The 25,387-nt window shown below is 35.1% G+C and overlaps 1 protein-coding gene across 1 annotated transcript in view; it reads left to right on the top strand.

The window, feature by feature from the left end:
* TTC6 (tetratricopeptide repeat domain 6) overlaps nucleotides 1-25,387 on the top strand; it is a gene marked incomplete at both ends in the record, with an annotated part of 196,312 nt that overhangs the window by 108,257 nt on the left and 62,668 nt on the right. The window contains 4 exons of the mRNA XM_082649376.1: nucleotides 1,617-1,721; nucleotides 17,128-17,217; nucleotides 19,322-19,396; nucleotides 24,761-25,131. Coding sequence (XP_082505502.1) covers nucleotides 1,617-1,721; nucleotides 17,128-17,217; nucleotides 19,322-19,396; nucleotides 24,761-25,131 — 641 coding nt within the window. The remainder of the gene's footprint in view (nucleotides 1-1,616; nucleotides 1,722-17,127; nucleotides 17,218-19,321; nucleotides 19,397-24,760; nucleotides 25,132-25,387) is intronic.

The raw sequence follows: 25,387 nt of genomic DNA, 5'->3' as shown, positions 1-25,387 counted from the left end.
TTCTCAAAGAACCAGCTTTTAGTTTTATTGATCTTTACTATTGTTTTCTTTGTTTCTATTTCATTTATTTCTGCTCTGATCTTTATGCTTTCTTTCCTTCTGCTAACTTTGCGTTTTGTTTTTTCTTCTTTCTCTAGTTCCTTTAGGTGTAAGATTAGACTGTTTATTTGAGATTTTTCTTGTTTCTTGAGGTAGGCTTGTATAGCAATAAACTTCTCTCTTAGAACTGCTTTTGCCACATCCCACAGGTTTTGGATTGTCGTATATGTAACCATCTTTGTCTAACTTAAGCTAAGCATGAGTTCATACTGATGTCTACAACTCTAATTCATGACCACATGTATCATTCTAACCTCCTCCCTTACTTATCTTTAAGCTCCCTACAGTGAGTGACAAACCTGGCTCCCACCATCCTCCATCCATTTACTTAATTGTTTAATTCCAGTATAGAAGTATCAGAATTATTAACCCATATTCCTGTGGGAAACAACTTTATCAACTAAAGTGTAGTGCTACATACAGTTTCTTTTGCCTTTAGTCTTATATACCCTACTCATTTCCAAGGTTACTATCCAGGGATTCCTCTTGACCTCCTAAATGATTTTTTAAAAATTTGCATACATTGTGTCAGTCTTTGTGCTATAAAGTTCGGTGGTTTTGAGAACTGAATATCATTTAGCCACAATTCTAGTATCATGCAGGATAGTTTCACCTCCCTAAAAATTCTTCTATGCCTGATTAAATTTTATTTGAAAAGGTTTAAAGAAACAAATAAATACAGAAACCAAACTAACAAACACATTGGTACATGTTATCAAAAATTTGTAAGTAATATTTTGTTATACTTGTTCCAGATTTTTTAAAAGACATTTTAAAAACAAATTAAGTCCTCTTGTACTTCTTCGTAATTCCATTTCTCTTCCTTTTTACTCAAGGACAGTTATTGTTACAATTATCTTTTTTTCCAGTCCATGATTTTATACATTATTAGATGTACTTATGACCCTAAACAATAAATACTATAGTTCTGTGTGTTCTAGGTACATTTATATAAATGACACGATTTTGTATGTATCTTTCTAAAAGTTACTTATTTTACTGTTAGTACTGTGCTTCTAAGATCCATCTATGGTTTGTAATTTTTGTGCTGGAATGGCTTTACAGTGTTTAGTTATTAGAATTCACCACATTTTATTCATCTGTTTCTCTATTAATTGACATTTAAATTGGGCTTTGTTTTTTGCTATTTCGTATGCTGTATCAGCATCCTTGTACATATCTCTTCATGAATATGTGGAAGAATTTCCTTAGAATATGTAGCTGGAAGTGAAATTATTGGATTATGCGGCATGTACATTTTCTATTTTACTAGAAATGGCCAGTTTGCGTCTAGTGTGGTTCTACTAATTTCCCACATCCTTGGCATCACTTGAAATTGCTGACTATATTTTTGCTAATCTGATGGGTATGATAAATTGTCTTTCCCAGATTTGCAGACACTGTGGAACCAATCACCTCATTTTCTCAGCAGCTAGAACTAATTTTGATAGGAGCTTGGGTATTTACCCTAGGGACCATTTGTTAGTTTCTAATAGCCTTTTATGTTATTTTCAAAGGTGTCTGCTTATCCAGGATTTACCAAGTTGTTTTGGAATCTGACTTCACCCAAATTCTCTGTTCCAGTATCTGTCATAAAGGAAACCGTATATCCAAAATATGAGGTAAAATACTGAATGACCTTTCTCTATTGTTGTTTAATAATTAGACTGTATAATTGACTATGACATTAAATTTTACTGGATAGTTGTTATGTAAATTGTCGGTAAAGATTGACATAATTGAATGATTGGATGGCACTATAGAAATTATACATATAAAATAAATAATTTTTATATGTATGTGTTATATGTGTATACATATATACACACATAACCCCTAACTATATGTACACTTATGCACATACACTTATATGTATATTTCTAAAAAAAAATGTTGTACTTATCCATGTTAATTTACCCAGTCAAAAAGAGTATTCTCTTTTCTTTCTGAATGAATCATTTTTTTGACTGACAAGATATAAAGCTTCTTGGGTTGTTTAGAAGATCTTTATGATATTTTCATTTGCTTTTAAAAGTGCATTTTTAGTTAATGTTTAAGAAAGTTTAAAACTACCCAATACAATTAGTAATCTATTTTCTTCTTCCCTTAAAGTGTTTGCTTGTTCTCATTTTATGTTATACAGCTTATTTTAAAAATTAGAAAAATGAAGAGAAGAAAACCAAAATCATCTGTTATTTTTCTCCCTCAAGACAATCACTGCCCACTTTCTCGTCCATTTTCTTTCATTGTTAAAAATTCTTTTTCTTCCTCCTCCTCTTCTTTTATTCTCCTTCCCCCTGCCCCTTTCTTCTTCCTACTTATATTTTCCTCTTAAAATAATTCTGTGATGGACATCATGGTGCATGCATTTTTAATGGTATTTAGAATTAGGTTATTTGCATAGGATCCTAGATAGCTTACTGATAACACATATATCAGGAAAGAATAAGACAAAAAAGTTAATCATGGGGAAAGCATACCAGGGTATTAGCATAATAAATTCAGAGATAAGATTAAATCAAAGAAATTCTGTCCATATGTGCTCTTGTTTGAAATGGTCATCAACATCATTGTTGATATTGAAACATCTTTATATTCCTTGATTATGATGTATTATTTTTAAATATTGTATTGAATTCTGTTAGGCAATATTTTATTGTATTTTTAAAATATATACTCATGAGTGAAATATGTATTTAGTGTATTTTTTTTGTTGGACTCTGTTATCAAAGTCATTCTTGCTTTATAAAGTTAATTGGGTAGCATTTCTTCTTTTTTAATATTCTGGAATTAAAATAGCTTAGGAATAACCTTGAAAATGTGGAAGAATTCATTGTCTTGAAACATTTGAACTGTTTGGGAAGGTAATTTTTTGATAGTTAAAACTTTTTATTTTCTAATTCTTGGGTTATTCATGTTTAATATTTTTTCTGAAGTCAATTGGTAACATATTCTTACAGAAAGCCATGTATTCAGTTGAAATTTATAAGCTTATATGCAGAGTTTGTATATATTCTCTCTTTAGTTTTAATCTCCATTTCTAAAGTTGCATTGTTTTCTTTCCCATTTCTAATGATATTTGGGGAATTTTTTTCTTCCCTAGAATGAATTTTCTAGAAATTAGTATATTTTTTTGTCTTTTCTCATTTATTTTCAATTACAAGTGCTTTATTCTCTACTTGTCAAATTACTATACCCACACTAGTGTAAAACCATGTCTTTAATTTTTTTAGCAAGGTTTATGGTGTATGATTCCGTAGCTATTAGATATCATGACCAGTCATCCAGAAAAACAAATGAGTCCAACCTACCATATTTGACCAAAAAACTTTTGGATTAGTTATAAATTCAGTTTTTGCCCCTCTGAGTTTTTGTTGTTTCTTTTTTTCAAAATGTTTTGTTTATTTGTTTCCTGCTTCCACAGAAGGTTGACATCTCTATTTGGGCATTTTCCTAATTTCTTGTTGAAAATTTAATTTCTTTACTTTTCATATTTTTAACAAATATAAGTATTTTGACCTTATTTCATACATTTTTATTTATGGTATGTTCATTTATTTTCTAAATAATTTCTATTGCAGTTTTCTTTATCTTATTGATACACAACTTATGGGGGGAAGTGTTTTTTTAACTTGTTGAAATTATTTTGTTTAATTTTTATTGTTTATCCTTATTAACATAAGAAAATATGTTCTTTAGAGTAACAGTTTCTTGGAATTTATTGATATTTGCTTTGTGGTTTACTAGATATCCCAATAGTATCTACAATACTAATTCAGTGCTATTATATGCAGTGACTTATATTGTAGCCGCACTAAGTGGTGTGCAGGCTTTGTAATCAGACAATCTTGGATTTGAATCCCACTTGTTTTCTGGATACCCTTGTATTAGTATCTTAACTTCTTTTTAAAAATTTTTATTTTTTTATTGAAGTATAGTTGATTTACCATGTTTCAGGTGTACAGCAAAGTGATTCAGTTATACACACACACACACACACACACACACATATATATATATGTATGTATATGTGTTTGCTTTTCCAGATTCTTTTCCATTATAGGTTATTACAAGATATTGAATATAGTTCCCTATGCTATACAGTAGGTCCTTGTTGTTTATCTATAATATTTTATATATAGTAGTATGTGTCTGTTAATTCCAAATTTCCAATTTATCTCTCTCCGCTTTCCTCTTTGGTAACCATAAGTTTTTCTTAAGTATCTTAACTTTGTTTTCATAAGTGTCTTAACTTCTTGAAGTCTCAGAGTTTTGTATGTAATTTGGGTGTTCTGGGGATTTAATAAGAGACTGTATAGTGTGTTGCCTGTTGAATGGTAAGTGCTCAGTTAATAATAGGTAGGGCTGTTATATTGTTCTGTTATTGCATTCTTCTGTGGCATAGTTCTTTCACTTGATCTAAAAAATACTTTTTGAGATTTTCAATGCACCTGTGTTTTGTCCATTTCTCCATATGTTACTAATAGCTTTTACTTTATGTGAGTAGAAGCTGTTTATCTTTATTATGAATTTGGCAGTGTTTTACTTTCTTATGAATTCTGTCTCTTATCAGTTTTGAATGACCTACTTTGGCCTATTTAATGCTGCAATTCTACTCTAATATGGCCAGCCCTGTGTTGTTATCTGTTTGTGTTCAGGAATATTTTCATTTTAATCATCTCTTTGTTGTTTGTTTTGTTTTATATGAGCCATATAAGTGGCATGTGGTTAATTTGGTGTTACTAACATTATTCTATTTTGTGGTTTCTTTTCAAAATTTTCTTTCTAGTTTGTCTTTTGTTAAACCATTATTTTCTTTAGCAATATTGTTGTCTGTGCTGTTTTCAGAGTGGTAAGACCTATTAAAATTACTTAAGAACTTGCACAAGTAGCAGAAAAAATTCAAATACAAAGATGTGTATGGCATAAAGAGCACTCCCCATCTTGAATGCTGTCCTCCCCAGTCCTCTTCTCCCTGAGATCAGCTATTGTCAAATACATTGTATGTATCTATTTGGACATTTTCATTTTTATTTATGTCATGCAGGTTCGTGCGGATTAATGTTTTTACATATGTGGAATAAGGTAATCTATATCGTTCTGCATCTTGATTTTTTTTCTCTTAAAACATACTTGCACGTATCTTTGCATACGTATGTGTATTTTTTCTATTTGAAATTCCTGGCCAAAGTGTATGTGTAATTTAAATTGGAAGATTATTGTGTATATTTGCACTTCCTTTTTTTAAGTGTAATCTAAACTTTTCATTTACTTAAGAAAATAATAATTATATTTTTTTGGGAAACGATGCCATGAACTAAAAAGAGAAGATTAATAACAAATTATATAAAAGATTCTTTAATGTAAAAGATGGGTGAATATTAATTGTGTAAGTAGGTGTGGCATTCACAAAAAAAGATATGATGCTCACATTTCCTTCAAGAGAATCTGATGGAAGAGCATACTTGGCCAGCCTCCAGCTGCTGTCCTGTAGATCTACCGTGGCATTCACTCCAGGGCCATTCTTCCTCTGGACTGCTCCCAGACAGTGACTAAGCACAGGGGCTTTCTAAAGCTGACCCTTTCCAGTTCAATGTGGGACTGTTTTATCAGGTGCTTTGGCTCAGAGACTTTCCATCTGCCTGGCTGACTCTTTCTCAGAACTGGTCCATAATCTGAAGCTCTTCCTACCCAGTCCTTTCTCTCTTTTCCACTTCCACAGTTGTCAGATCTACATCATGGTCTGAAGGCTCCCCCTGCATGTTGCTCCCTCTCTCTTTATCCTCCACTGATAGCGTCTGATTCTAAATGAACTGACACAATAGGGGAGGTCTGCAATATGAGTACAATGTTGTCTAAACTGTGTGTTTATAAAGTATGAGCATGTATTCTTCTGTCTTTGTATATAGAAAAGTGTGAATATAGGGAATTGAGAGTAGGCAGAATTGTCTGAACAGAAGTAGGAATTGTAGCAATTATAAGAAGCGTTGGTTAGAACTGGTGATGATGGATTAATGTATTAGAAAGGTAGTCCAGAAGTAAATTGGTACTGGTGGTTGTTCACACCCAATGACCAGAAGGAAAAGGATCCAACAGGACTTTCTGGTACAAAAAGAGGGCCCAGAACACTTTCCATTCACCAGAACTGTAATCAGACCTTTGTTCAGAGACTCCTGGTTTCTTTGAATGGGAAATGATATTTAGATACAAAGATCTGTGTGTCTCATTTCTTTTAAAAGCAAATTTTACCTGTTTATATATATTATGATTACTGATATTTTTTGTTTTATCCTGCCATTTGATTTTTGTTTTCATAGATGCTGCCTTTTGTTTGTTTTATGTTCTCCTTTTATTTCCTATCTTAAATTTATCTTTTTTATTATTCCTTTAAAAAAATGTCAGTGGTCTGCATATAATATATTCTGATTTAATTTTTAAAATTTTTATTTATTTATTTTTTATTGAAGTAGAGTTGATTTACAATGTTGTGCCAATCTCTGCTGTGCAGCAAAGTGACTCAGTTACACACATACAGACATTTAAACAATTCTTTTCCATTATGGTTTATCACAGGATATTGAATATATTTCCCTGTGCTCTACAGTAGGACCTTGTTGTTTATCCATCCTATATATGTAGTTTAAATTTGCTCATCCCACACTCCCAGTCCTTCGCTCCCCTACCACCCTCCCCCTTGGCAACCACGAGTCTGTTCTCTGTTTGTGAGTCTGTTTTTTCTTTTTTTCTTTGCGGTACGCGGGCCTCTCACTGTTGTGGCCTCTCCCATTGTGGAGCACAGGCTCCGGACGTGCAGGCTCAGTGGCCATGGCTCACGGGCCTAGCCACCCCGCAGCATGTGGGATCTTCCCGGACCAAGGCATGAACCCGTGTCCTCTGCATCGGCAGGCGGACTCTCAACCATTGCGCCACCAGGGAAGCCCTGTGAGTCTGTTTTGTAGATAGGTTCATTTGTGCCATATTTTAGAATCCACATATAAGTGATATCATATGGTATTTGTCTTTCTCTTTCTGACTTACTTCACTTATTATGATAGTCTCTAGTTGCATCCATGTTGCTGCAAATGGCATTATTTCATTCTTTTTTATGGCTGAGTAGTATTCCATTGTGTATATGTACCACATCTTCTTTAACCATTCATCTGTCGATGGACATTTAGGTTGTGTCCATGTTTGGCTATTGTGAATAGTGCTGCTATGAACACAGGGGTGCATGTATCTTTTTGAATTATAGTTTTGTCTGGGTATATGCCCAGGAGTGGGATTGCTGGATCATATGGTAAGTCTATTTTTAGTTTTCTGAGGAACCTCCATACCGTAATGTTTTCCATAGTGGCTGCACCAACTTACATTCCCACCAACAGTGTAGGAGGGTTCCCTTTTCTTCACACCCTCTCCAACATTTGTTATTTGTAGACTTTTTAATGATGGCCATTCTGAGTGGTGTGAGATGGTACCTTACTGTAGTTTTGATTTGCATTTCTCTAATAATTAGTGATGCCGAGCATCTTTTCACGTGCCTACTGGCCATCTGTATGTCTTTGGAGAAATGTCTGTTAAGGTCTTCTGCCCTTATTTCCATTTTTTAACTATTTGGGTAAATTGTGTTTTATCATGCCTACTTTGGAAGTTATATATATTGTTTCTTATTCCTATGATGGTTTCCATAGAATATATATGTTTAACTTATCAGTAGCTAATGTTTTTTTGTTGTTGTTGTTGTTTTAAATTTTTGGCTGCACCATGCAGCATATGGGATCTTAGTTCCCCAACCAGGGATTAAACTTGTGCTCCCTGCAGTGGAACCATGGAGTCTTAACCACTAGACCAGGGAAGTCCCTCAATATCTAATATTAATCAATACCTTTATCCTCTTCCAGGAAACTACAATGACTTTAAACCTTTTATTCCATTTACTCCTTTTTGATTTAATATGCTCTAACTTTGATACATTTTTAGATCCTTATCTTTTAAAATTCCAGAGACATTATTCTTATCATTTTATGCAATATTCCTTATGTTTTACCCATGTATTTATCTCTCTGTCTTTGCCTTTCTATTTTTTTTTTTGTGGGCAAAAATTATTTTTTAACACAGATTTTCATCTATTCACTTTTGCTTACAACACTAAATTACTTATATAACATTATACTATAAAAATGAACCTTTCTATTTTTTGAGCATCTCAGACCATCCTGTCTGGAATCATTTTGCCCTCTGCTAAAGTATATCTTTTAGAGCTTGCTTTAAGGGAAGTGGTAAAATCCTGTTTTCTCTTTGTTTCAAATGTCTTTATATTCATGCTTGTGGGATATTTTACTTGGGGATAATACTATTGCAAATATTTACTTTTAGCACACTAATGATGTTCCACAATTTTCTGGTGTCCACTATAGCTGTTGAGAATTGAGTCTTAAGTATGAATCCTTTGAAGATAATCAATTCTCTGCATCCTCCCCTAACTTTTTAGTTATTCTCTTTTCTTCTATACAGTTTCAGTATGATGTGTCTAGTTGTACATTTCTTCTTATTTATTGTATTTAGGAAAGATTGGGATTTTTGAATCTGTGGTTTGATATCTTTCATCAGCTATGTCAAATTTTTAGTCACTATTTCTTCATATTTTGCCTCTGTCCATTCTCTCTTTCATTTTCTGGGACTTTAGTCGCATGTATTAGCTACATTTTTTTCTCTTGAAACTGGATCCTGGACAATTTCTTCTAATCTGTCTTTAGTTCAGGTTCATAAATTCTTTCTTCTGTTATGTCTAATATATTGTTAAACTTGTTCTCTGTATTTTTAAATTTGGTTTTGTATTTTTCTTTTTAGAATTTATATATTTCCTCCAAACCTATTATGTTCTGGTGTTTTGTTTCTCTGTGTACCTGTCTGTCTTTAAATATTTATCATTGTATTTAAAACATTATTTTTAGTAAGTATTTGAGACCTGGAATGGCAGTTTCTCCTCTAGAGAAAAAAATTTTTTTCCAGAACCTGAGATCTGTACCACTCAACCTAAATTTAAGATTGAGGCTTGAGTTTCTATGAACACCTTGTGACAGAACCTAGGCTGAAAGTATACACAAATGTTGATTTACTTCCATTCACTCCTAATCTGAGGATATAGCCCTGTAATATCCCTGTAGCCTTGGATACTTGTATATTATATATATATAAAATCAGTTTCCAAACCTCAGGAAGATTCTGGGCTTGGATTTCTGTCATTCTTGCCCTAAAAAGTTGCAGATGTGCAGCTCAGCTTTGCAACGGTTTTGGCAAATATCTTGCAAACAAAATCACCTTTGAAAACTGGGTTTACATTTTCAGGTTTTTGCTTTTTCCTATATTTTTACTCAGTATTTCTTCATCATCTTGTTAGCTTTTTGATGCTTTGAAGATTATCTTGGACATAATACATACTTTCTTAGCTGTTCTCAGCAGTTGTTCTCAGTAGAAGTACCTAGCATGTCATAATTGGAAGCAGAAGTCATAACTGACTTTTAAGGCAGCAAAACTGTTTCCCTTTCCATCTGCATCCCAGCTTTTATTACATGCATACTAATTTTAGCAATATCCCTGTAGTAGAGGAGGAGAATTTTTACATCATGTATCAGGTAAGCAATGCTGTAATTGCGCTGGGCCATATCCTGACAGGTTCAAGGATATGGACCACATTCTCTCTCTCTTTTTTTTTCTTAACATCTTTATTGGAGTATAATTGCTTTAAAATGGTGTGTTACTTTCTGCTTTATAACAAAGTGAATCAGCTATACATATACATATATCCCCATATCTCCTCCCCTTTACATCTCCCTCCCACCCTCCATATCCCACCCCTCTAAGTGCTCACAGAGTATCAAGCTGATCTCCCTGTGCTATGTGGCTGCTTCCCACTAGCTATCTATTTTACATTTGGTAATATATATAAGTACATGCCACTCTCTCACCTCGTCCCAGCTTACCCTTCCCCCTCCCGTGTGTCCTCAAGTCCATTCTCTACATCTCCATCATTATTCCTGTCCTGCCCCTAGGTTCTTCAGAACCATTTTTTTTTTCAGATTCCGTATATATGCGTTAGCATACGATATTTGTTTTTCTCTTTCTGACTTAACTTCAGTCTGTATGACAGACTCTAGGTCCATCCACCTCACTACAAATAACTCAATTTCGTTTCTTTATATGGCTGAGTAATATTCCATTGTATATATGTGCCACATCTTCTTTATCAGTTCATCTGTCGATGGACCCTTTGGTTGCTTCCATGTCCTGCTATTGTGAATAGTGCTGCAATGAACATTGTGGCGGATGACTCTTTTTCTTTTTTCTTTTTTTGGCTGTACGCGGGCCTCTCACTGTTGTGGCCTCTCCCGTTGCGGAGCACAGGCTCTGGATGCGCAGGCTCAGGGGCCATGGCTCACGGGCCCAGCTGCTCCGCGGCATGTGGGATCTTCCCAGACCGGGGCATGAACCCGTGTCCCCTGCATCGGCAGGCGGACTCTCAACCACTGCGCCACCAGGAAAGCCCCAACTCTTTTTGAATTATGGTTTTCTCAGGGTATATGCCCAGTAGTGGGATTCCTGGGTCATATGGTAGTTCCATTTTTAGTTTTATAAAGAAATTCCATACTGTTCTCCATAGTGGCTGTATCAATTTACATTCCCACCAACAGCGCAAGAGGGTTCCCTTTTCTCCACACCCTCACCAGCATTTATTATTTGTTGATTTTTTTATGATGGCCATTCTGACTGGTGTGAAGTGATACTTCATTGTAGTTTTGAGTTGCATTTCTCTCATGATTAGTGATGTTGAGTATCCTTTCCTGTGTTTGTTGGCAATCTGTATACCTTCTTTGGAGAAATGTCTATTTAGGTCTTCTGCCCAGTTTTGGGTTTGGTTGTTTGTTTTTTGATATTGAGCTGCATGAGCTGCTTGTAAATTTTGGAGATTAATCCTTTGTCAGTTGCTTCGTTTGCAAATATTTTCTCCCATTCTGAGGGTTGTCTCTTCGTCTTGTTTGTGTTTTCCTTTGCTGTGCAAAAACTTTTAAGTTTCATTAGGTCCCATTTGTTTATTTTGTTTTTATTCCTATTTCTCTAGGAGGTGGGTCAAAAAGGATCTTGCTGTGATTTATGTTATAGAGTGTTCCGCCTATGTTTTCCTCTAAGAGTTTTATAGTGTCTGGCCTTACATTTAAGTCTTTAATCCATTTTGAGTTTCTTTTTGTGTATGGTGTTAGGGAGTGTTCTAATTTCATTCTTTTACGTGTAGCTGTCCAGTTTTCCCAGCACCACTTATTGAGGAGGCTGTTTTTTCTCCATTGTATATTCTTGCTTCTGTTATCAAAAATAAGGTGACCATATGTATGTGGGTTTCTCTCTGGGCTTTCTATCCTGTTCCATTGGTCTATATTTCTGTTTTTGTGCCAGTACCATACTGTATTGATTACTGTAGATTTGTAGTATAGTCTGAAGTCAGGGAGCCTGATTCCTCCAGCTCCTTTTTTCTTTCTCAAGATTGCTTTGGCTATTTGGGGTCTTTTGTGTTTCCATACAAATTGTGAAATTTTTTTACTAGTTCTGTGAAAAATGCCATTGGTAGTCTGATAGGGATTGCATTGAATCTGTAGATTGCTTTGGGTAGTATAGTCATTTTCACAATACTGATTCTTCCAATCCAGCAACATGGTATATCTCTCCATCTATTTATATCATCTTTAATTTCTTTCATCAGTGTCTTATAGTTTTCTGCATACAGGTCTTTTGTCTCCTTAGGTAGGTTTATTCCTAGGTATTTTATTCTTTTTGTTGCAATGGTAAATGGGAGTGTTTCCATAATTTCTCTTTCAGATTTTTCATCATTAGTGTATAGGAATGCAAGAGATTTCTGTGCATTAATTTTGTATCCTGCTACTTTACCAAATTCATTGATTAGCTCTAGTAGTTTTCTGGTAGCATCTTTAGGATTCTCCATGAAGAGTAACTTGTCATCTGCAAACAGTGACAGTTTTACTGCTTCTTTTCCGATTTGGATTCCTTTTATTTCTTTTCCTTCTCTGATTGCTGTGGCTAAAACTTCCAAAACTATGTTGCATAACAGTGGTGAGAGTGGACACCCTTGTCTTGTTCCTGATGTTAGAGGAAATGGTTTCAGTTTTTCATCATTGAGAACGATGTTGGCTGTGGGTTTGTCATATATGTCCTTTATTATGTTGAGGTAAGTTCCCTCTATGCCTACTTTCTGGCAGATTTTTATCATAAATGGGTGTTAAATTTCGTTGAAAGCTTTTTCTGTATCTATTGAGATTATCATGTGGTTTTTATCCTTCAGTTTGTTAATATAGTGTATCACATTGATTGATTTGTGTATATTGAAGAATCCTTGCATTCCTGGGATAAACCCCACTTGATCATGGTGTATGATCCTTTTAATGTGCTGCTGGATTCTGTGTGCTAGTATTTTGTTGAGGATTTTTGCATCTACGTTCATCATTGATATTGGTCTGTAGTTTTCTTTTTTTGTGACCTCTTTGTCTGGTTTTGTTATCAGGGTGATAGTGGCCTCATAGAATGAGTTTTGGAGTGTTCCTTCCTCTGTTATGTTTTGGAAGAGTTTGAGAATGATAGGTGTTAGCTCTTCTCTAAATGTTTGATAGAATTCACCTGTGAAGCCATCTGGTCCTGAACATTTGTTTGTTGGAAGATTTTTAATCACAGTTTCCATTTCAGTGCTTGTGATTGGTCTGTTTATATTTTCTATTTCTTCCTGGTCAGTCTCAGAAGCTTGTGCTTTTCTAAGAATTTGTCCATTTCTTCCACATTGTCCATTTTATTGGCATATAGTTGTGTGTAGTAATCTCTCATGATCCTTTGTATTTCTCCAGTGTCAGTTGTTACTTCTCCTTTTTCATTTCTAATTCTATTGATTTGAGTCTTCTCCCTTTTTTTCTTGATGAATCTGGCTAATTCTTTGTCAATTTTGTTTATCTTCTCAAAGAACCAGCTTTTAGTTTTATTGATCTTTGCTATTTTTTCCTTCATTTCTTTTTCCTTTATTTCTGATCTTATTTTTATGACTTCTTTCCTTCTGCTAACTTTGGGGTTTTTTTGTTCTTCTTTCTCTAATTGCTTTAGGTGTAAGGTTATGTTGTTTATTTGAGATGTTTCTTGTTTCTTAAGGTAGGATTGTATTGCTATAAACTTCCCTCTTAGAACTGCTTTTGCTGTATCCCATAGGTTTTGGGTCATCGTGTTTTCATTGTCATTTGTTTCTAGGTATGTTTTGATTTCCTCTTTGATTTCTTCAGGGATCTCCTGGTTATTTAGTAGCGTATTGTTTAGCTCCATGTGTTTGTATTTTTTACAAATTTTTTTCCCGTAATTGTTATCTAGTCTCATAGAGTTGTGGTCGGAAAAGATACTTGACATGATTTTAATTTTGTTAAATTTACCAAGGCTTGATTTGTGACCCAAGATATGATCTCTCCTGGAGAATGTTCCATGAGCACTCGAGAAGAAAGTGTATTCTGTTGTTTTTGGATGGAATGTCTTATAAATATCAATTAAGTCCATCTTGTTTAATGAATCATTTAAAGCTTGTGTTTCTTTAAATATTTTCATTTTGGATGATCTGTGCATTGGTGAAAGTGGAGTGTTAAAGTCCCCTACTATGATTATGTTACTGTCGATTTCCCCCTTTATGGCTGTTAGCATTTGCCTTATGTATTGAGGTGCTCCTATGTTGGGTGCATAAATATTTACAATTTTTATATCTTCTTCTTCGATTGATCCCTTGATCATTATGTAGTGTCCTTCTTTGTCACTTGTAATAGTCTTTATTTTAAAGTCTATTTTGTCTGAAATGAGAATTGCTACTCCAGCTTTCTTTTGATTTCCGTTTGCATGGAATATCTTTTTCCATCCCCTCATTTTCACTTTGTATGTGTCCCTAGGTCTGAAATGGGTCTCTTGTAGACAGCATATATACAGGTCTTGTTTTTGTATCCATTCAGCCAGCCTATGTCCTTTGGTTGGAGCATTTAATCCATTTACATTTAAGGTAGTTATCACTATGTATGTTCCTGTTACCATTTTCTTAATTGTTTTGGGTTTGTTATTGTAGGTCTTTTCCTTCTCTTGCACTTCCTGCCTAGAGAAGTTCCTTTAGCATTTGTTGTAAAGCTGGTTTGGTGGTGCTGAATTCTCTTAGCTTTTGCTTGTCTGTAGAGGTTTTAATTTCTCCATGGAATCTGAATGTGATCCTTGCTGGGTAGAGTAATCTTTGTTGTAGGTTTTTCCCTTTCATCTCTTTAAATATGTCCTGTCACTCCTTTCTGGCTTGCAGAGTTTCTGCTGAAAGATCAGCTGTTAACCTTATGGGGATTCTCTTGTATGTTATTTGTTGTTTTTCCTTTGCTGATTTTAATATTTTTTCTTTGCATTTAATTTTTGATAGTTTGATTAATATGTGTCTTGGCATGTTTCTCCTTGGATTTATCCTCTATGGGACTCTCTGGACTTCCTGAACTTGATTGACTATTTCCTTTCCCTTATTAAGGTAGTTTTGAACTATAATCTCTTCAAATATTTTCTCAGTCCCTTTTTTTTTCTCTTCTTCTTCTGAGACCCCTATGATTTGAATGTTGTTGCATTTAATGTTGTCCCAGAGGTTTCTGAGATTGTCCTCTATTCTTTTCATTCTTTTGTCTTTATTCTGCTCTGCAGTAGTTATTTCCAGTATTGTTTCTTCTAGGTCACTTATCCATTCTTCTGCCTCAGTTATTCTGCTATTGAGTCCTTCTAGATAATTTTTAATTTCATTTGTTGTGTTGTTCATCATTGTTTGTTTGTGCTTTAGTTCTTCTGGGTCCTTGTTAAACATTTCTTATATTTTCTGCGTTTTGTTTTGAAGAGTTTGGATATCTTTACTATCATTACTCTGAATTCTTTTTCAGGTAGACTGCCTATTTCCTCTTCATTTGTTTGGTCTTATGGGTTTTTATTTTGCTCCTCCATCTGGTGTGTGTTTCTCTCTCTTCTCATTTTGATTAACCCACTGTGTTTGGGGTTTCCTTTTTGCAGGCTTCAGTTTCGTACTTCCTGTTGCTTTTGGTGTCTGCCTCCAGTGGCTAATGTTGGTCAGTGGGTTTTGTATGCTTCCTGGTGGAGGGGACTGGTGCCTGTGTTCTGGTGGATGAGGCTGGATCTTGTCTTTCTGATGGGCAGGAATGCATCCGGTGCTGCGTTTTAGGGTTTCTGTGACCTTATTATGATTTTAGGCAACCTTTATGCTAATGAGTGGGATTGTGTTCCTGTCTTGCCAGTTGTTTGGCCTAGGGGGTCCAGCACTTTAGCTTGCTGGTGCTACAGTGCTGGAGACAGTTGAGGGGAGCTGGGTCTTAGTATTGAGATGGAGATCTCTGGGCGAGATTTTGCCATTTGATATTACATGGAGCCGGAAGGTCTCTGGTGGAGCAATGTCCTGATCTCAGCTCTCCAACCTCAGAGGCACTGGCCTGACACATGGCTGGAGAACCAAGATCCTGTCAGCCACCCAGATTTTGGGAAGTCTGAGGTCTTCTGCCAGCATTCAGTAGGTGTTCTGTAGTAGTTGTTCCACATGTAGATGTATTTCTTATGTATTTGTGGGGAGGAAGATAATCTCCCCGTCTTACTCCTTCGCCATCTTGAAAGTCTCCTTCCACATTCTCTTTTTAAAAAGCAATCATTGATTGTTAGTAGGTTCTGCTCTTCTGATATCTATAAAGTGCAGTGTTAAAATTTTTGTCCTTGTTACTGTTAAAAGCATTGTTTTAAGTATGTAATAGCTGCTATTCCATCATATTTGAATATTTTATGCAAGCATATGGTAAAATAGTTCCAAAATCTCTTGTGTGTCACATAGTTTGTCTTTGAAGAATAATGATGAAAGTGACCAGGTATCTTTCTGCAATGTCCAGTAATTCTTTTATATTGTGCTATAACTACTTTCTGTAAATACAACAGAGAGGATGAGCAAAAATTCAATGCTGTTGATTTCTAAATTACCCATAGCCTTCTGCATATCTGTTCCATTCTCAGTGATAACTGCATGACACTCTTTTTAAAAATTTATTTATTCATTTATTTTTTTGGCTGCGCTGGGTCTTTGTTGTGGCACGCAGGCTCTGTGGTGCACGGACTTCTCTAGTTGCAGCGCACGGGCTTAGTTGCGGTATGTGAGATCATAGTTCTCCCACCAGGGATTGAACCCAGGCCCCTTGCATTGGGAGCGCCGAGTCTTAACACCTGGACTGCAAAGGAAGTCCCTACATGATAGTTTTAAAAGTCGATTTTCTATTGAATAAATATTTAGAATTTTTGAAATGTTAGTGGAGACCTAAAAATTTCAGCAAACAAAGCGATAGAAGGATTTTATTCATCATGTATCCACCAGGCTATGAAACTTAGGTCTTGTAGTTGTTTCTATATATCCAAATCTCTGATTACAAGATAGAGAAGTACCACATTTAATAATAATCATAATTATTGTAGCAGTTAACCCTTACAACAATAAATATTTGTATAATTTAATTGACTGAGTTAAAAGTATAAAGCACTTAAGGAAATTTTCATTCCAATTAATATTTAGAATGCTTACTTGTATTTGTCAGTGAATAGTTGAATATTGACAGTAACTCCAAATGATATGTTTTGTTCATAATACTGATGTTGATGTACTAAAGAGATTCAATGCCAACCTATGAGGTCACAGGATCATTGATTGCTCCTAAGACCAGGGATGTCAGAAATAATGTAGAAGTATCTATTTGGCTAAAGTCCAATGCCAAAGCCTAACTGCAAATACCTAGTCTGCAGCCAGACTTTGATGCATCTCTGGTGTTTTCTAGAATTCTACCTTTCCTGTATATTGCTCTTTGGGTAATGTTATACTATGAAGCAACAGTAATCATAGGCTTTTAAAAGTATTCCACTATATAGCTTAAAACTGTTGTCTTTTTTTTTTAATCACAGAGTGTGCAAGCAAGCAGAATTTTATTTGAGAAATTTACATCTGAAAGCAAGGAACGTGTCATTACTTTAAATCAACATAGAAGTTTTAGGGTAAGTATAATTTTTATTCTAAATTATGGGTTGGTGGCTTTATGTGACTACAGTTCAGATATTATTTCTAGCGATTTCAGAAATAATTTCTTGATGCTTCCTCATTCTGGGAAATGCCTCAGAATATTCACTAGTGTCTTTGCAGAGGACATGTTTCCTCTTTCAAATCTGTGGTCTTTATGACACTTAGAAGATGTTATTTACTAATCAATAGCAGGATATCTGCTGTGAGTTTTCCTAAAATTCCTAAAATGTCTGGGTTTGCACTCATTTATCACTGCTTGCCCAGGTTTTAAATGATCAAACGAACATGTTTATGAATCTTTTGACCAAATGCAGGGAGGGAATTGTTTATGGCTATGAAACAGAGTAAAACTGAATTCTCTAAATGGTGATTGGACTCATGCCCATGACATTATTATCCCTACAGTGTATCTAAATAAACTAATTAATAAACACAATTGGAGAGAAAAGAGAGCAATTGAGGGAAGAAGAAAGGTATGAAACTTATATTAGTGGTTTAATAAATATCTTGAACTTTATGAGGGACAAACAAGAAAGGGTTTTATTTTTCTTTCCTTAAGGCCTTCAGCCCTTACTCCCCTTGGTGATATCTTGGGATGATGAGTGTCACATAGTAGAGAGCCTTATTGACCTAGGACAAGTCAAATCCCCATTCTGGTCAGTTACACTAGGTTTAATATGTGTCTGTTCCGCCTTCCGTATTCCCCATACAGTCAGGTAATACTTATTTTTGGAGTAATATTTCTATTTAATATAGATCACTTTTGCTGTTTTTAACATATATCATTATTGCTTATTAAATGTTTGCCCTCATATATGTTTTATCTTTTTATTTTTCATTAGTCTGAGTGATATGGGGGTCATATCATTCTTGTTTTATCCACAGCACCTAGAACAGTGACCATCACTTAAAAACATAATTGAACCAACAAATGACACTTTCTAGTTTGGAATGCATAGACTACTCTAGTAGCATTACTTATACCTACCTGTCAGATATTACTGTTTTTAACGGCTATTTCTAATCCATCCTCCCTATTGTCCCCTGCAATGTTCTTAAAACACAGGTGTAATTACAACACTCAATCTCAACAAACTGAATAACTCCACCTATCAAAGTCAGAGTGCTTAACTAAGCCTCATAACCTGGCCTTGACTATATTTTCTATCTTACCTCCCATTATACTTCTGCTTCCATGTAACCTCCAGGTACCCTGTACTCTGCCTGCACCAGAGTCCTTGGGGACTAAAATCCCAGCACCTTGACACTTCTCTGTGCTTGTTTAGGCTATTCCGTTGGCCTGGGATGTTCTCAACCCCTTCTCAGTTTATGGAAATGTCACTACCTTTTACAGGCCAGCCCTAATGCTACCTCTTCAAGCTGGTCAATCCAGGTTCCTTTCCATTCTGAATTGACCTCCACCTCTCCTGTGCTCTCTTTACACCTGATTCATGCTATCTTTACAGTCATTGTTACAGCTGCTTTGGATTATAGTTACTTCTTTATGTCTGTTTCCACCATCATACATGAAATATGTCATTTTTTTTGTACTTTCTACTCTATTTGGTATGTTAGTACTTCGCAACTCTTTTAGTATAATAGTTCTCATAGCAAGTAATAATATTTGTGTGGCCTTATGGGGTAAAAGGTTGAGGTTGCTCATGATTTAAAGGAGACTGTTCAGTAGCCACTGAAAAGTAAGAGGAACAGTAGCCACTCCAGGTCCCACTAGTGCAGCCCCAGGGCTAAGAGGATTAATGGCCCAGCATATCTATGGCACATTTACACACACCTGTGCTACTTTCTGGAAACTTGCGTGTTTGTTATATATGTTGAATTAAAAAAATAAGATAGCTTCCATTATTATACACTTTTCAAAATTAATTGATGGATTTTAAGCTCTGTTCCCATCTGTGAAGTCAGTGATTACAAAATCAGTAAGAACCTGTATTTTAATTAGTGTTTCTGCATTTCATTAATTTACTTAAACAGTTATTATTAGCCGATTGTCATATGATATTTTAGTTTACCAAATAGTGTCTAGAGTCAGTGTATATTTGTCATTTGATTATTTCACAGATGTTTTTCCTAAGAAAATCAGCCTCATTTGAAAATATCCAAAAATGTTTCAGCATGCAATCTCCACAATTAAAGGTATGATAATTTTTCAGTTTTTGTTATTCAAAAGAAATGTTTACATTTCTAGTAATAATCACCACCTATGCTTTTTGTTGGCTTTCCTGAAATAGTGTGATCACTGATTCATCCAGAGTTGACTGAAATTTTGGATTCAACTGTGTATTTGGTAGCACCTGTAAGATTGTTGTTCATAGTGCCAATTGAAGATTTTCAACATCTCTTGGAAGTGTCTCATATTCATACTTTGACTTTACTTGGTATATTATAAATCAAGTCACTTATAATATTGATCTACACTTGCATTGGGCTCATGGTGTTAATACATTTTCATGGACTCTATTCCAGTTTGGTCTTGAGCTACACAATATCCTGATAAGAGCGAAGATGAGATAGATACTGTCCTTGTTTTATACATGAAAAAGCAAAGGTCAGAAAGTGATAAGTGGCAGAGCTAGTACTTAAACCCACACCTTCTCTTACCAAACGCAATGGACTTTCCTCTGCAACAAGAATCCATAAGCGTTTTTGAGTGCTGATCTTACGTTTAGTGGCATTGGCAAATAGCTCCCAGCTTTTGTTTTTCTCTCTGAAATCTGACACTCAGCTTCCTTGATTCTCCATGTTACTTGCTTCTAACTTGCTTTTAACCTGCTTAACTTTAGCCTGCTTCCTATTGCATTTCTGGCATTCTTCTTTCTTACCAACTTTTTGATTGTTCTGTCTTGTATTCCTGTACACTGACACCATCCTTAAGACTTTTCTATTGCCATATAATTAATATATAACATTATATTAGTTTCAGGTGTACCACATAATTATTTGGTACCTGTGTATATTGTGAAATGATCATCACAGTAAGTCTAGTTAACATCCATCATCCCACATATTTACACTATTTTTCTTGTGCTGAGAACTTCTAAGAGCTACTTTCTTAGCAACTTTCAAATATACAATACGGTATTTTAACTGTAATCACCATGCTGTACATTAAATCATCCCCAGGACTTATTTATTTTATAACTAAAAGTTTGTACCTTTTGACCACCACACCCAGTTTGCCCATCTCCTACTCCCTGCCTCTGGCAACCATGAATCTGTTCTCTGTATCTATGAGGGTTTTTTTTCTGTTGTTTGTTTGTTTTTAGATTCTACATATAAGTGAGGTCATACAGTATTTCTCTTTCTCTATCTGACTTATTTCATTTAGCAGAATGTCCTCAAGGTCCATCCATGTCATTGCCAGTGGCAGGATTTCCTTCTTTTTTATGGCTGAATGACATTCTATTGTGTGTGTATACCTATATCTGTATCTATCACATTTTCTTTATTCATTCATCTGTTGATAGGTAGATTGTTTCCGTATCTTGGCTATCATGAATGATGTGGCTATGAAAGTGGGAGTGTGGATATCTCTTCAAGATCCTGATTTCATTTCCTTTGGCTATATACCCAGAAGTGGGATTGCTGGATCATATGGTAGTTCTATTTTTAATTTTTTGAAGAGTCTCTATGCTGTTTCCATAGTGGCTGTACCAATTTACATTTCCCACAATAGTGTACAAGGGTTCCAACACTTGAACTCACACTTCCAACACAGCCTCACCAACACTTGATGTCTCTTGTCTTTTTCTTGTCTTTTTGATAATAGCTATTCTAACAGGTGTGAGGTGATATCTCACTGTGATTTTTATTTGCATTTCCCTGATAATTAGTGACATTGAGTACCTTTTCATGAACCAGTTGGCCATTTGCATATCTTCTTGGGAAAAGTCTCTACTGAGTTTCTTTGCCCATTTTTAAATTGGATTGTTTGTTTTTCTTGCTATCGAGTTGGAAGAGTTTCTTACATATTTTGGAATTAACTCCTTATGAGATAGATGGTTTGTAAATATTTTCTCCCATTTCGTAGGTTGCCTTTTCATTCTGCAGATTGTTTATTTTGCTGTGCAGAGGCTTTTAAGTTTGATGTAGTCCCACTTGTTTATTTTTGCTTTTGTTGCTTGTGCTTTTGGTGTCATATCCAAAAAATCATCATCAAGACCAAGATCAAGGAACTTTTCCCTGTGGTTTCTTCTAGTTTTACAGTTTCAGGTCTTACATTTAAGTTTTTAATTCATTTTGAGTTAATTTTTGTGTGTAGTGTAAGATAGGAGTCCAATTTCATTCTTTAGCATGTGAATATTCAATTTTCCCAGGACAGTTTATTGAAGAACCTATACTTTCACCATTGAGTATTGTTGGCTCCCTTGTCAAATATTAGTTGACTATATATGCATGGGATAATTTCTGAGATTCTGATTCTGTTCCATTGGTCTCTGTGTCTGTTTTGTTTTTGTTTTTGTTTTTTTTTTTTGGCGGTACACGGGCCTCTCACTGTTCTGGCCTCTCCCATTGTGGAGCACAGGCTCCAGACGCGCAGGCTCAGCGGCCATGGCTCACGGGCCTAGCCGCTCCACGACATGTGAGATCTTCCCAGACCGGGACATGAGCCCGTGTCCCCTGCATCATCAGGCAGACTCTCAACCACTGCGCCACCAGGGGAGCCCTGGGCAGAGGATCTTAATAGACATTTTTCCAAAGAAGATATACAGGTAGCCCAACAGGCACATGAAAAGATGTTCAACATCACTAATTATTAGGGAAATGCAAATCAAAACCAGTGAGCTATTACCTCACACCTGTTAGAATGGCTATTATCCAGAAGGCAAGAAATAACAAGTATTGGAGAGGATGTGGAGAAAAGGGAACCTTCTTACACTGTTAGTGAGATTGTAAATTGGTGCAGCCACTATGGAAAACAGTATGGAGGTTCCTCAAAAAATTAAGAATAGAATTATCATGTGATCCGGGTATTCCACTTCTGGGTGTTTATCCAAAGAATATGAAAACAATAATTGGAAAAGATATATGCACTCCTATGTTCATTGCAACATTATTTATAATTGCTGAAATATGGAAACAACCTAAGTGTGCATCCATGGATGAATGAATAAAGAAGATGTGGCGCATATATATATATATATATATATATATATACACACACACACATACATAGTGGTATGTTTGTGTGTGTGTGTGTGTCTTATACATATACGTGCACACACACAATGGACTACTACTCATCCATAAAAAGAATGAAATCTTGTCACTTGTGACAACATAGATGGACTTTGAGGGTATTATTCTAAGTGAAATAAGTCAGAAGGAAAAAGACAAATGTCATATGATTTCACTAATGTGTGGAATTTAAAATGAAACAAAACCAAAATAAATAAATAAACAAATCAAAACCAAAAGAAACTCATAGATACAGAGAACAGATTGTTGTTACCAGAGGAGAAGGGGGCTTGCAGGGTGAGGAAAAGGGGTGAAGGGGGTCAGTTTAATGGTGATGGATGGTAGACTTTGGGGGTGGTCACTTTGTAGTATATACAGATGTTGAATGAGAGTGTTGTACACCTGAAACTTACATAATAAAAAGTATAATGATAAATACTGTTCTTATATGTGGAATCTAAAAAGCATAACTTATAGAAACATAGAGTAGACTTGTGGTTGCAAGGGCTGGGGCAGGAGAAGAGGAATGGGGAGATGTTTGTCAATGGGTGTAAACCTTCATTTATGAGATAAATTCTGGGGCTCTAAGGTACAGCATGGTGACTATAATTAACAATACTATATTATATACTTGAAAGTTGTTAAAAGAGTAGATCTTAAATGTTATCACCACACAAAAACAATGGTAATTATATGAGGGGATTGGGGTGTTAACTAACCTTATCGTGGTAATCATTTCACAGTATATATGTTTATCATATCATTACACAGCATACCTTGAGTTTATATATGTTATATGTCAATAATATCTCAGTGAAGCTGGAGAACAAACAAAAAACCCAAACCTACCTGGTAGTTCTGCTTTATAGTTATAGATTCTGTCAGTAATTCCTTTTTAAGTGTTCTACAGAGCTGCATAATTCATAGCTAGTCAGCAAGTGGGGAATATGAAAATCTTACATTCTACTTTTTTTCAGGCTGTTCTACTTTTTCTTGGTACATACATATGTGTTTATTTTTCTTGATATATACATATACATACATATATTCTATAGTCTGTATTTCTCTATTCTCTATTCTAATTACATATTGAGTTGAATACAATTTCTTGAGATGGGGGAAGTATATATAGTAAGTCACAGAGAGGGTCAATATCCCTATTGCACTTTAGTACATCTTAAAGTATATAACCAGCTTGTATGGAATTGTTATATTTGGAATTTGGGCCTATATTCACTATAACGAAAAATATTTCTGTAACGAATTATTATTTACTAGGAAAGTTAAATGCAGTTAATTTAGTGACGGTAGCTCAAAAGGCAAGAAATGCTGTATCAAAGGATTGGAACTGCTATCTCTTTTATTAGTAATGAGTGTTGTTAGAGTTTCAAGTTACTAATGCATAATTCTTGTAAATTATTTATTAATGTATTATATTAATATTATTATTAAAAATAAAGTTGGTTCTCTAATGATTAGATAAAATGAATATTAGGCTGAAATTCTGTTATTTAAGCCTGTAAGTATTGAATTGAAAATAATTGAATAGTATGTATAGAAATTCAATATTGTTAAGGTGCTTTTGAAAATAGATTTACAAATTGATTTTATTTATTTATTTATTTTTGGCTGCATTGGGTCTTCATTGCTGTGTGCAGGCTTTCTCTAGTTGCAGTGAGCAGGGGCTACTCTTCGTTGTGGTGCACGGGCTTGTTATTGCGGTGGCTTCTCTTGTTGTGGAGCATGGGCTCTAGGCACACAGGCTTCAGTAGTTGTGGCTCGTGGGCTCTAGAGCACAGGCTCAGTAGTTGTGGCGCACGGGCTTAGTTGCGCCGCAGCATGTGGGATCTTCCCAGACCAGGGCTCTAAGCCATGTCCCCTGCATTGGCAGGCGGATTCTTAACCATTGTGCCACCAGGGAAGTCCCACAAATTGATTTTATAAGGTAAGGCATTTTAATAATTTTTGCCCATTCTACCACTTGTTTTTGCATTAAACTAAAAGTAGAGCACGCATTTTATTTGGATATGTAAAGAGCATTCATTTTTAATTAAGAATATATAAAATCACAATTAATTCATATCTACTTTATAGTGTTACTTTTATGTAGCTAATGCAATGTCATGTGACCAAATTATTGCACTTTGCTTTAACTAACCCACTGTTAACTTATAAGCTCACTTTTGAAAAACATCAAGAACAGATGATTTTAAATTTTTCAATAGTGACCAAATTACATTAATAGCAATTGTAACTGAATTAATTTTAAATGTACAGCACCTAAATTGATTTTTTCTGTTTCTTTGTCTCCTTATAAATAAGAGAGTAAAATCTGCAGTTGAGTTGAAGAAGGAGACCATAACTCCATTAGAGATTAAGGATGACATGCAAAGCAATATGAAAGAGGTGACGTTTCAGAAAACAAAGGAGTTGGAGCACTGGATGGCTGAGCAAAATGAAACTGAGGAACCCGTCCCTGTGAAAGACAATACAGATACTATTTTAGACAACATGCAGGGCAGATACAGTTCGAGAGGCCTGTCTCCCTCTCTCATTGAAGCATCTAGACAAGCTGGCATTACTAACGTTGTTTATCCCAAGAAAAAGAAGATGAAACTGAAGAAAGGATTAAGACTCAGTAAACTTACACTTGTGTATGATGAGTTATCCAAGCCTCCAAAAATTCTTAAAAGGTCTGTTTAATCAACAATTGTTATAGTTTAAGAAATGTATTATGGTTTGGGCCTTAATTTTCTAATTCAGTCATTGAAGGATCCTTTTGTGTGTGTATTTCCTGGGCCCATCTCTGGTACCAATTAATTTATCAGTCAGGGTCCCAGGAGTAAACAGCATTCTCAATTTAGAATAATTCTAGGGGGGTATAACAAGGGCAATTTACAAAGATGTCAGGGCATAGGGAAACCACAAATGATAGAGTAGTATCCTGGG

The sequence above is a fragment of the Grampus griseus genome (assembly GCF_964374135.1).
Source record: "Grampus griseus genome assembly, chromosome: 2".
Lineage (NCBI taxonomy): Eukaryota > Metazoa > Chordata > Mammalia > Artiodactyla > Delphinidae > Grampus > Grampus griseus.
This window is presented reverse-complemented; position numbering and strand designations above follow the sequence as displayed.